Source organism: Dermacentor silvarum, chromosome 10, assembly GCF_013339745.2.
Source record: "Dermacentor silvarum isolate Dsil-2018 chromosome 10, BIME_Dsil_1.4, whole genome shotgun sequence".
Classification (NCBI taxonomy): domain Eukaryota; kingdom Metazoa; phylum Arthropoda; class Arachnida; order Ixodida; family Ixodidae; genus Dermacentor; species Dermacentor silvarum.
This window is the reverse complement of record NC_051163.1, coordinates 148,820,641-148,834,312: the sequence shown is the minus strand read 5'-3', so window position 1 is coordinate 148,834,312 and position 13,672 is coordinate 148,820,641. Positions and strand designations below refer to the sequence as shown.

The window sequence follows — 13,672 nt, the reverse complement described above, 5'->3', positions numbered from 1 at the left end:
CCCTCAAAGATCTATGTGGCGTTTCGGATGTAGTGGTTGCTCTTTTTTTGAGCATATTCCGCAGTGTGCAGAGCGCAGATGTGACATCTCAATGAGAGGCAGGCTTCTGATCTTCTCCATGAAATTGAAGTTAGGCATAAGTTATTCAGCCCTTTCTGCGCTGTTCTCGACATCTAGAAACACGGTGTCGTGACACTTCAACATTTTACTTCGAACAGTTGCTGCTGCAACTCATAAGTGGGTTTACTTGCCGCCTAGGCAGGTCATCAAGCGCACAATGCCAGGTTGCTTCAAAGTGCACTACCGAGACTGTACAATGATAATTCATTGCAGTGAAGTACGGACAGAGCAGCCCTGCACAATACAGCAAGAGCGCCTGCTGTATTCACATTACAAGGGTAGGTACACCCTCAAATTTCTTGTAGCTATTACACCATGTGGAGCAGTGTTCTTCCGCTCGAAGACCCATGGAGCGAGGTTCTCAGATGCATTCATTACTGTTGACTCTCGCTTTCTAAACCTAGTGCAACCAGGCGGCGTTGTAACGGCTGACAAAGGGTTTCCTGAAGTTAGGGCAGGTCTTGAAGGAACACAAGCAGTGTTAGTGACGCCCCCTTTCCTTCCAGGTGGTGGACAGTTTTCGGAAAGTGATGTGCACGAGACGTACAAAATTGTACAAGTGCGTATTCATGTTGAGAGGGCTATTCAGCGTGTACCTACAGAGCTTATCCCAACAATGAGTGATGTATTTCATGTCTGCTGTAGGAAAACCTGCAACCCCCTATCATTCAGGAGCAACTAGGCAGTGTTCATCTCGAACAACATGAGAAGATTGATATGCAGCGCTAAGCATTTCCGCCACAAGGTTTCGCTAAAAAGAAAATATGAGAGTAGACTCTTTCGCTTACTCATGCCTACGAAGTGCTGACGCAATATATATTCATGCAAAACAACCTCTGCTGGCTTAACTCCAAGCTCATTTTGTTGGGCACTAACACATGCGAATTGACTTCATTGTGAAAAATTCAGGCACTTACATGCAAACATGTTATTTGGACAAAAGAATAACAAAATGTAAGCAATAAGAAGGCATATACCAGCACTGCATGACGATTAGGGAAACTGGTGGTCAAACTGACCAGCCATATCGTGTTCTCTAGCCAGGCATAGCGTGCACCGAGCGCGTTGGCTGCTTGTACCCACAGAATGGGGTCATTCTGAAATCCGTGAACTCCGGTAGTTCCGAGGCAACCGGTAATGGTAAGGCTGTTAGCAAGAAACGGGAGGTGGTCGAAACAATGTAGTCTGGCTGCTGCGACAGCAGCGAGATGGCTAGCATGACGTCCGTCAAGCTGCCGGCTGAGCTGTCCGTTGAGCCAGGAACGAAATCCGCGCACCCTGAGGCGGCGGCAGCGGCCGCAGTACTCGGGCCAGCCAGACCAGTGGCCAAGGGAGCGTGAACGGCATCGGTTGAACCAGGGCTAGTGGTTGTCATGGTACTCACTGTAGTCGGAAGCATGGCCAGGGTAGCGTGGACCCCTTGGTGGCTGAGATGGCTATCATGTCATGGGGCAGTGTTCCAGGGCATGCGAAGCGTGGACGGCGTTCCCTGGCCACGGAAGGCACCAACGATGGCGAGGATCCATGTCTAAGGCAGCGTGGACGGCATGCCTCGGTGGCGTGGAGATCGAGGTAGTCCCAGGTGCGGCACCGATGAGAAGGGAAGCGTTCACGGCGTTCCCTCGCCGAAGGGAGCCAGGACGGCGAGATGCAGGAGGACGCAGGGCCTCCGCAGTACGGTGCTTAAGGCTGGAGTGCCTTAAACTGGGCTTTCGTCGACTGCGCCATTGTGATGGAATATAGGAGACACAGAGACAGCACCCGTTCCAGGGATGATGATGATGACCGTATAGGCTTTGGCGCATACCCAATCACGGCGATCGGCCAATAGCCGGGCCAGCTTTTCTATTATATGCCTCATCGTCTTTTCTCCTAGCGCCCGCTTTCCGGGCGCTCGAGGCCAAGCTCACTGCATCTTTGCAATATATATATATATATATATATATATATATATATATATATATATATATATATATATATATATATATATATATATTGGTGGTCCACCGGTTATCTACCCTACGCACTACATCGCATGCCCTGCTCCCTTTATTTCTCTTAACATCAATTAGAATATCGGCCTTCCCCGTTTGCTCTCTGATCCACACCACTCTCTTCCTGTCTCTTAACAGTAGGCCTTACATTTTTCGTTCAATCACTCTTTGTGCGGTCCTTGACTTGTTCTCGAACTTCTTCGTTAACCTCCAAGTTTCTGCCCCATACGTTAGCACCGGTAGAATGCAATGATCGTACACGTTTCTTTTCAACAGCAGTGGTAAGCCCCCAGTCAGGATTTGGTAATGTTTGCCGTATGCACTCCAACCCAATTTTATTCTTCGTTAAATTTCCTTCTCGTGATCAGGGTGCCCTGTGAGTAATTGACCTAGATAAACGTACTCCTTTACCGACTCTAGAGGCTGACTAGCGATCCTGAATTCTTGTTCCCTTGCCAGGCTATTCAACATTATATTTGTATTCTGCATATTAATCTTCAACCCCACTCTTATACTTTCTCGGTTAAGGTCCTTTGTTGTATTTCGTCCCCAGGGTTGCTGAATAGGACAACGTCGTTTGCTAACCAATGGTTGCTGAGATATTCGCTGTTGATTCTCACTCCTAAGCCTTCCCAGTCTAATGGCTTGAATACTACTAAGCATGCAGTGAATAGCATTGGAGAGATTATGTCTCCTTGGCCTTACCCCTTTCTTGATTGGTATCTTTCTACTTTTCTTGTGGAGAACCAAGGTAGCTGTAGAATCTTTGTAGATGTTTGCCAATGTATTCACGTATGCCTCCTGTACTTCTTGATTACGCAATGCTTCTATGACTGTAGGTATCTCTACTGAATAAAATGTCTCTTGATAAACTATAAAAGCCATATAGAGAGGTTGATTGTACTGCGCAAGTTTCTCGATTACCTGAATGATGACATGGATGTGATCCACCGTAGATTACACCTTTCTGAAGGCAGCCTGTTCTCTTGCTTAAATGAAGTCAAGTGTTGCCCTAATTGTATTGAGAATTATGTAGGTGAATTACAGAATTACAGAATGAGTTACAGAATGGGTTTCAAAAGAAGGGAAGCGCAGTCGATGACGGCAGAAAACCAGGCGGAGTGATGAAATTAAGAAATTTTCACGTGGAAATTGGATTCAGCTAGCGCAGGACAGGGGTAATTGGAGATCGCAGGGAGAGGCCTTCGTCCTGCAGTGAACATAAAAATAGGATGATGATGATGACTCTATATATATGTAGAGAGGGAGAGGGAAGGAAGGACTCAGACTCCAGCACTCATGGCAACGTTCCATATAGTCCGCATTTATTTCATCATCAATCGTAACGGCGCTTATATAATCTTTTTTTTTTATTCTCTCACTCTCGTCCATTGTCTCTTGCTTCAACAAACAGCACGTGTCAGAGATACATATATGCAGTTTACGCCGAAGAAACAGGCGTCGTGGTGTTGTAACATGCGGTCACCGACGAATAAACGGACAACGAAAACCGGCTAGCAATAACCGTGCCTCATTAGTGACCGGTTACCCGGAAACCGGTTACTAATAAAACCGGCTAACGCACGCCCGTCGCGCATCGCGGTACACGGCAAACAACACTTAGAAAGCACGCACAGATGACACGATGATATACACAACACACTGGTAAGTTGCTGCTGGAGAAACGTGGGACACAGTTGAGCCGGGCTTTCTCGAACGACTTATTTGCTAAGACCAGACAGTATGGTTTGCGCTCAGATCTCGCACGGACACAATGGACTACGGTATTTTATATTTAGTGCCCGATTTGATAACGATAATGGTGAAGTATACGTCAGTGGCGGCTCGTAATGATTAGGTTCGCTACAATAGAACGTTAGCCGACATAGTCGGCTAATTAGCCGGCATAGTCGGCTGCCGTTTCTGTTATAAGGTGAATTGATAGTTCAATGTCATGAAGCGAATGCACCAAATGGATGTACTGTTAATCTCAAAGGATCTTTTTACGTGACGTGGTGATTATTTATTTGAGTGCAGTATACGACATAACATGCCGTAACGCTTAGTTTTGACATCTAATCTCAGGCTACACTACGCCGGAAAAATTATCACTGCTGCAATTTGAAGGACAGTGACTCGCAATGAAAACGCAGGATCCAATAATGCAGTAGTGAGTGAAAGTATTTGGAGAAATCATGTGTACGGCCCACGAACTTCGGGACTTGGGCAATGCTATAGTTATGAAACGAAGACCGTGGTTGGATGTGGCTTCAAAAAAAAAAAGAAGAAAAAGGAAAGAAAACAAACTTGTAAGCGGGGATGCGTATAATCCAGGATAGCTACAGGGGCTTCTTATGGAACATAACTGCCGCATTGAGGGCGTGGACATGGTGGTTTTTAAAACAAATCTCCTTCCCCCCACGTTCCCTGTATTTCTGTCAGTATTTTAGGTTTCAATGGCAGCTATGTTCTGGTGTACAATATACGTGGCGATAAACAACTTCAGAGGTCCATGGCGATGAGGGAAGTGCCCGAACGATGAACCGTCCTTTAAACTGACGCGCCGGGCAAAGCAGTATACGTCATCACCAAAATGAATTTATTGCAAATTAGTTCTTGGCGTTAGACATCGCGTCTGCACGAGGTGCGAGCACCCAACTGACTGCAGCGAATTTCGAAGACTAAAGTTTCCGCGAGAAAAGGGATCGGCTTCACTGTGCGACACCCAGCGCTATACATGACACCACACTCAACGAAAGAGCTCGGCGGCTTGTCAATAAAAGTTCAGTGCACACTACGCACACGCACACACGCAAAATATTTAACAAAAACAAAAATACCCGCGTTTAACAGTCTCGGAACGTGTATATAGATATAGAGGATGTAATTCGATATAGACGTTTATATGTAAAGAGAGGTTGAAAATATCGTGTGGCTTGTACACGCTCACTGTATATACTTATATATGGAGAGATATATAACCTGTTTTCTCCGCGTCCCTGGTACGCCGTATACTCTGCATGACCGGCTCGTGTGTATAATGCATTTACATGTACAACTGTACAATGTGTGGAAAAATAAGGATTATTACATGTACAGTGCTCGGTGAACGGAATCACACGGATAAAGGCATCGCAGGACATTTGCGGACCGGAAGTGGGCGAATCTGGTTCCAGAGAGAATTGGATGCTCGTCATATACCTCCGCGAACTGAAAGCCCTGTCACTCAAAAGTCACGTGTGACCGGGGCTGGCTTCGCAAGGGCAAAGCGACCTTTCAGGCTCGACGTGTTTCTCTATTTGCTGTGTTTCCGTGCTTTGGGGTGACGGTTACTAGTATCGAAGCTGTTCCTATGCTTGTCGTTAGCTGATGGTAAGCATGGTCGTGCACACGTGATGGCACGGCCGAATGAATCAATGCGTGGAGACGCACCTGGGAAATTATTAGTCTTACGAAACTAACATCACGGGCGCCATGTTGAGCTGCTATTAGCGCGTCGCAAAGCTGCGCCTTAATTCGACGGGCTAATCTCCAGGTTACGTTCTCAGTAGCACCATGGAAGCCGTGAATGGTGCCCCAATATGGCGTCTGCGATGTCGCGGGCAAGCCTTTTAGGCACGTCAGTAGCGTTTCGCGATGCCTTACGGACTGTCGCGCAACGCGAAAGACCTTTCTAATTACACGACCGCGTGCGACGTCGCCAAGATTTTCCTTTGACGAGAGCGGCTTGTGAGCAAGACGGGAATCTTTTGCTGTTGCATTATTTGGGCGCGGCAGAATCACCCGCGCATTGCAGCTGCCTGTATACTCCGCCCACTTCCGGCCGTGGAGGCTTACGTCACTTCCGCTCGCACCGACTACGTCATCGCAGGATGCGCTGCGGCTGGCGTTCGCCGGTGGGTGGTCGCAGCGAATCAGGGGCCGTATCTGCGAAAGCTTGAGAACGACTCTTTGCGAACACGGCACCCCAAGGTGAGGCATTTGCTGTGTGTTTATATACACAGTGTTTATATAGATATCGACGGACTGTGCACGGGTATGTGAGCATGCGCGGATCAGTGTCCTTGCTAACCTACACAGCAAGCGCTGCGAAAGTTTATTTTGTCGTCGTGAGCGCGCTGCCAAACGGTAGAGTGTAGGAGGCAAGCGGCTGGTTAAATTAGTGACAGGTCGTGAAATACAGACATTCCTTTAGCACGCTCATGCACGCCACCTGAACTCTTGCTTCTACTTTTTTTTCTATATTCTTTTGTTGCATAGTGGGAAAACATGCGGAGAGAGCAGCGTTACGTGACAACACGAAACCGCGCGAAATTTGCGGCTAGACTTTCAAACTCGTCTTTATAGGACTTGTGCGCGCGGGCCTCCAACTGTTTCTGAAGCTTCCGCGTCGAAGTAGCGGCATATATTGAGGCTATAAGTTCTTGATAACCTCGATAAGTTCTTCTCAACTTAGGAAAGGTGTGCACACGAGAGTTCCTTCTCAATTACTAGACAGAATAATTGTCAGAACTTCCAGAAAGTAATACGATCCCGTCTGTCTACTGTACAGTCGGCAGGCTGTACATATCTGGCTAATTTTACCCGAAACTACCAGGTTTCAACTAGTTTGATTTCATCTGGCATGTTTAAGCTCTGATGACTAGTTGCCACAAGATGGTTCTGACCTGAGCTATAGTGAATTGGCTCAAGCGTTCCTGCGCTTTAGCAAGCAACTTAGATAACACGTAAAACAATCAGAATACGTTGCTTATATTCTTCGCAGTGAGGCCGGAACAAGTGATGTATTCATAGGCTAGAATATTTGCGACAATATATTGTATCGCTTTTTAGATTAAGGAAAAAAAACGCATTGGTTATGGCCCAAGATGATGACATTGCGTCTTTTACAGGAAGTGCAAAACGCATTTGCGGGTTGTTTTTTTTTTTTTCTTCTCGTTACTTGCTTCTATATCTATCTCTCGCTGGTCTTTTGAATACATACTCTTGTGCCACGCGTTAAGGTGCCGGACCTGTCTCTTACGTTTCACCTGACCGCACGCTGATCGCCTTTGCAACTTGAGCATACGCCCACTGTTAACTTGTATTTGACCACGTGTACGAAACGCTACCGTGAGGTCACCAACGCTGCCTTAGTAGGATGCATGAAGGAGGCGTTAAAAAGGAGCAACCACATGCGACGTATTCCTGACCTATTTTTTTTTTTCTTGGGGCGGGGGATGGGGGGGCGCCGAGGATGTCATAAAGGCCGAAATGGGAACCACGCGGCGTTCGCCTCAATATAAGGGACCAGCGCGGAACAGCCTTTCGGGCGGGTCTGCAGCGTGGTCTTAGCGCAGCGTGCGATAGACGCGCTAACGCCGAAGTTACGCGGAAAAAGACATCTCATGTGGTTTGGCTCCATTTACGCATTCCGCGGCCTCGCCGTCCCCGTCTTTGTCTCAGACAGGGCCGATCGCCACGTTGAGGAGGTTAGGGAAGTATGCCTGCCTATTACTAATCAGATACACTTCCACAGCGACGCAAGCATTCCGAGCACACAGCCGATCACAGAAAATCGAGCACGTTAACAGAGAGGATGTATAGAATATGGGGTAAATTAGATGGATTTAGAAGCCATGCAGGCAAGCCGTGTGTTCAGGTTATCGTGAGGGGAGGGGGAAGGGGGGAGGCAGTGTTTGCGTCAAGCATCACCACCACCACCACCACCGACAACAACAACAACAACGAACAGCGATTGAACTTAGCACACCGAGAGAGCTTTCTGACAAGCCATGAAAATAAAGCTATACAGACTCGCTCTATGGGAGGCACAGGTACTCTTTTTTTATTCATGTTTCTATTGCCCCTCTCTGCGCTGTAACACGGGCCACAAAATAATTCTTTGCAGTGACTGAACAGCAAAAATACGTTTTGGTCGCATTTCGCCATAGACTCTTGTAACAGTAACCTTTACAGGGCGCGCGAGTTTTCACACTCGAAGGAAACAGCCATGCTGGATTTGGCTTTAATTTAATAAGGAAACGTTACAACAGGAATCAATAGGTAAGTTCGGGCGCCAGACGTGGTTTATTATGACGCATAAAGTACGCCATCTCACTGCTGTCCCGCCTGAATTACTGCTGCAAAGTTTACTTAGACTAATGTTGCCTTTAGATAAGATTCAGAGTATCCGAAACACCGAAGCTAACACGGCTTTTCTCTTTATTAATGGTTGCAGAATATCGACACGGCCGTTATACTTGAATGTGAAAGCACGCAACTTTATAGAGGTCTACCGAGATTAAAGGTGTTCACATACACACTTACGAACATTATTATATGTATCTGTCTGAAAAAGCGAACGTGCGAACCCCTTGATGCTGACGTCACTGGTTCGCACCAGTAGCGTAATGAGGCACCAGGTTTTACACAATACTGCTGTATTCCGCAAGTCTACGTCCGTCCGGTGAAAAAGAAGAAAGCAATGGATATCGACACTCTTCGATTGGTACTAAGTACGATTTACGCTTATAGACGCTTTACGCTTATAGACTATACACATTTGGGTTGGTCAACACTTCGCTTGCGCGCGGTTTATTTCCAGCTTTTAGGTGACAGAGGGCGCCACTAGGAAAACGAAGTAATGTATAGAAATAACGTCAGAAGCGAGTTGAAAGCATGTGCTGCATATATATCCAGTGGAAATGGGCACAACGAACACTGATGTCGGAGACATATATTGCGAGCTGCGTTTCATTGTGCGGTGTGATGCGTATCTCAAAGAGGAAGGAACGCGTATGATTCGAAGAGTCGGGGGAACAGTTTGAATCATATCTACGTTCCTTTGCCCACGGCGCTGTTACGATAAAGAACTATATGGGAAGAACGGTTGGGGCAGCGATAAGGGAGCATTGGGATAAAAGAAAAAAGCAACACGAAGGGGGAAAAAAGACCCCTGTTTTTCGTGCATTATTGTAACCATTCTATACACTTTCTATTACTAATTTTCTGTTTGCATTTATTTCGGTTGAGCACATCAGGGCCCGGATTCGCAAAACTTCTCTTAAGTCTGTGACGTCGGTGATTGGAAATCGCTGCGGCGATTTTTGTCGTTATCAAGCCGATCCCTTTCGCGAGTCGCAGGCGATCGAACGCCGGCCATTGAGAAAGCGCTCTTACATAAAGGAAGTTTTGCGAGAAACGGGCCTAGTATTTTTGGCTTTAGCCTTGGCACATCGAGTGCTCCGTCAAGTTCTTTAGTCACACCAGTCGCGGAGCCCCGTGTGTTCGCCGCGTGTCAAAAGTTTTGACGCGCCTGTTAAAGTAAGATGCGGGAGGTTTACGAATTGCCGCGCCACCTGTTGTAGACGAAGTAAACTAAACGAGGTCACCGAATGTGATGCATTTACCGGGAGAAAGATGCCTATCCGATTGCCAGGGGAAGCGAAATGTTACCCTCAACAGTTTCTCGGGGGTTCTTTGGTGTCGAGATTAGCGACTGGTATGATGGTATGGTAAGAACTCTTGTTATGTGTTAGTTATAAGGTCGAGCACAACTCGTTCGTCGCATAACCGCGCCGAAGAAATTAGTTTACCGAAGCTGAGCGGGAACCGCGACGTTGTTATGTGCACTGTGGACAACAATACTATAACTGCTGCAATTTCTTCACCTCTGATTTCTATACCCTTCGTAGCAGTGGCGTGTTATAAGGCGAATATTGCGATAGGCATTGCTTTCTAAGCCGTACAGAGTGCAGTGTCATCGTTTACGGGACTGCGATACCAATAACTGAAACGAAAAGGCACTGACGTCCGGATTACCCTTAAAAAATAGTGCAGGCAGTATATAGAAAGTCTACACACGCTTTGTGATAGAGTCTATGGATTAACATACAGTCAGCCTGTAGACTTGTAGTTTTACACTTATTCTCGACTATTGTCTGTAGATATTCCGCAACCAATGCTTTTTGGACGTCTATGAATCACACATAGACCAAAGGAGACGGGACTGTCAACGAATACCGTCGACACTCAGTGTATAAATATTGTATAGACGAAGGTACAAGTCATCAGGAAGGTACAGTGTACAGTTACGAGAGGCCTGCAGATGGTCTATAGACTGCGAAAATCCACATTTGTAAGGGAACTCGCTATGTACACAGCCCGCCCATTGACGATATTTCAACAGGAAATTTCCGCGATGGTGTGGGCGCCGTAATAATACGAAGTGGGAGACATAACTGGCGGGCAAGGCAAGGCTGAAATTCAGGACGCGTGCACACACACACACGCACACACACGACAACGTACACACACACAACCAAGTTGGTGAAGTTGCAGAAGGGTTATGGCGGTTGCTTTCCCCCTAATCGGCGGCCGGTGCACCGCACGACGGTATGAGAGCACGCATGCCAGTATCAACAGGTGTCGGGAAATGTACCACAGACTTGCGTTGTCGCACTCGCGCACGAACACTTGCACAGAGCACACGCGGAGTCGGTTCAGTTATGCGCGCGCGCCATGCGTATAGCTGACTTCGTAACCACGTGTCACGCAGCCGATCTGTCCTTGAAGCACTCGAAGGGCAAAAGTTGCAGTTCCTTGCCGCTTTATACAAACAAGGCGTGGTTGCTGCTTTACGCTGTCACGTTCTGAGACGAGTTCTGATGGAGAAACTGAGTCGATTTGCGATGACGAGGCAGTCGAATCCCACGAAAGCTCGACAGCCTCCGATGACGTAGTTGTCTTCGAAGGCTCGTAGAATTGACGACAACGGGGCTCTCTTGTATAAGTGCCGCGATCGACATGACGTGTTGACTTTGAATGTGCTATAGCTATCATCGCTTGCGTTCGGCCAGATGCTTAGATTCCCGGGCAAATAGCCGCTGAGTCGGTGTGCGTTGGCAACATTACGAGCCACGTGAGCGTCCAGGCCACATAATTTTTTTGGCGTACTAAGACGTCAGCGATCGTAGCCTCTCCACGCCTTCGAACTACGAGCTGAGGAAAGAAAATAATGTGTGGCACTCAAATTACCAGCCATGTTATTATCGTGGCATATTAATTCTTGCTTGAAGAGCGCTTGTCGGTGATTTGGAGCACCTATCATCACACCACATCGTACTTATCGCTTAGATGCGCAGAATGATAACGGCTAGATGGAATTCATAGACGCGGTCACCGTTCAAACTCACAGATTTTGTGTGTTGTCGCTACGGGCTCAATATTCAGGTCTATTTTTTGCTTAGCAAACCGATATTATTAAAACGTTATTAAAACGCTAGATTCCGCATCTGTATTCGTTCCACGCACTAAAACAATAAATAGAGGCAATGCTGGCTATGCGGCCAGCATGTGCAAAACATTTTATTCACGATATTAAGCGCGAAAGAAACCCGACAGTCAAATGCTCTAACACGAAAATAAGTATTCCTAACAGGTGAATGCTATTACGCATAAATTTTTGGAAAGCGCTTACTTCAACAGATGTTTCTTTCCAAGGCTATGCTCTTTCTTGCAGAACGTGGCTTTCTGAAATTAGTAAACTAATTGATGTTTTAGCCAAGGTTTGCGATTCCAGTGTTTCTGCAAAGTGAGGTGTAACGGTCTTGGGGACCAAATGCCACGGAAAAGAAAAAAAAAAGGCCTCTTCAGCGACAGTGTTTTCTCCTCAACTATACGTATTGTCGAGAAATAGTTTCAAATAGCCTTCGGTATAACAAGAGGTTATACTACCCTGTCGGCCAGTTCTAAGTTCCGATAGAGACAGCTGCTCGCGGCACACTTCTCCAGTATAAGCATTTCATTACGTCATAACACCCCGGCAACAAGATTCTCGTACACTCGTCAGTGATCCGTCATTTGCCACGAATATCTTTCTTCTTATCACCATGGAAAAAAAAAATAAGATGCGCCTGTGTTACTCGATCCGTTGCGCGCAATGCAAACCCTGTAATGCATTAATGCTGTGCGGTGAAACACCCTTACGTTAATGGCCGACTACCGTCGTCAACTTCTTCCGCCAGCTTCTCCCCGCGCGGTTGCAAAAGGAGGAGGCCGTCTCTCAAAAGGTTCCAACCAATTCCTGGCAGATGGTGTTCGGTAAACCCCATTCTCGGTTATCGATGTGTTCCAGGTGTGCTATAGTTTCGTTTACGGGCCGCAATGCCGCGAAATCGCTTTCCGATTCCCAAGGCGTCGTAGAAACCGATGCATTCAGCTTACAGTTTACAGACACGCCAGGGAGCGTGGGGAGAGCGAACGTCGTCGACTCTTACGGTACCTTCGATTGCCGCTGCAGCGAAGCGCCTTTTACAGCCTTAGAGTGAAACCTCTGTTTGCCGTTTGGTGGCGCTGCTATTGTTTCCCTCTCGGTGATGAAGGGCAGACAGCGAGCCAGAGAATAGCCAGACGCTTCCGCAACAATCCTTTTATAGCCTTTCCGTCAAAGCCTTGGGAGCAAAGAAGGCAGCCGTTCGGCAACGAAGAATAACGCAGAGTCCTTTCGACCTTGAGACTTTTGCAAGTAGCGCAAAAATACAAATGACAACAAAGCGAGGACGTAGTGTAAATCCTGGCGATGAAGGTGCGGCCACTGACCAAGTCAACGCTGAAGTAGAGACGCCTCGGAGCTCTGAACAAGCCACAGATGAAAAGCCACAAGTTGGAGACGTTTCAGAGTCTTGACCAAATCAACGATGGAAAAATAGACTATAGATAGTTTTTCACGCGAAGTCACGAACTGAGCTTCTCAGCGCGCTGGTAGCCAAACATGGCGGCCACGGTGACGTCAGCGCACCATAATATCACGCGCACGTTGCTTTTCTTTTTGATGACGGCCGTTTTGTCACCGCATTATCACTGTTAACATTATCTCGCTCGATGCATGAAGACGCGCTGGTTCCTGCGGTCACGTTTTTCGTTTACGAATCTTACAGACATTTCAGTACCCCAAGATGACGGCCACGATGACGTCAATGCAAACTTTCTATACTTTTCCGTTTTTGACTTGGTCAATGTCTGGAACCTTATCTTCACTGCGTTACCGAATTATCGTGGAACCCTCGACTTTAATTTATTCCCCTGCTCCGATAGTTTGTCCTATACCGCAAGAGCCACAACGTGTGACTGCTTACGAAGCGCCGACTATAGCGCAGCATCCCTCTTTCGCTTTAAACCTTGCAGGGGAAAACGAATAGACGGCGGACGTCGATGCAGCGGTGGCGCGCTTGGAGCGCTTATTTCCCCGTCTCGTGCGACCCTGTCGGTCGAAAAGCGGGTGACGGCGTGGCTCGCACGCGCACGTATACACACAGACACACGCACGCACAGAGCGGTCAGTCAGTTCACGGCGAGTCGTCGTCATCGTCGTCGTCTTCCTCGCCGTTACCGCGGGGTCCCGACGCCGACGCCGGCCCGGCGGGCGTCTGCAGCGCGTACCAGGCGAGCGTCAGCCGGCTGAGCTCGAGGCGGTCCAGCTGCACCAGGGCTGCGCCCAGTGGCTGGTTGTGGTCGAAGCCCCGGGCCCGCTCCCACACGGTGACGAGCAGGGAGCGACCCAGCACGTCGGCAGGCCG

The 13,672-nt window shown here is 47.7% G+C and overlaps 1 protein-coding gene across 1 annotated transcript in view; it reads right to left on the bottom strand.

Moving 5' to 3' along the window:
- Positions 1-3,420: 3,420 nt before the first annotated feature.
- Positions 3,421-13,672, bottom strand: part of LOC119431906 (protein piccolo-like) — a 208,062-nt gene continuing 197,810 nt past the window's right edge. Inside the window, 1 exon segment of the mRNA XM_037699348.2 lies at positions 3,421-13,672. Coding sequence (XP_037555276.2) covers positions 13,442-13,672 — 231 coding nt within the window. The 3' untranslated portion in view covers positions 3,421-13,441.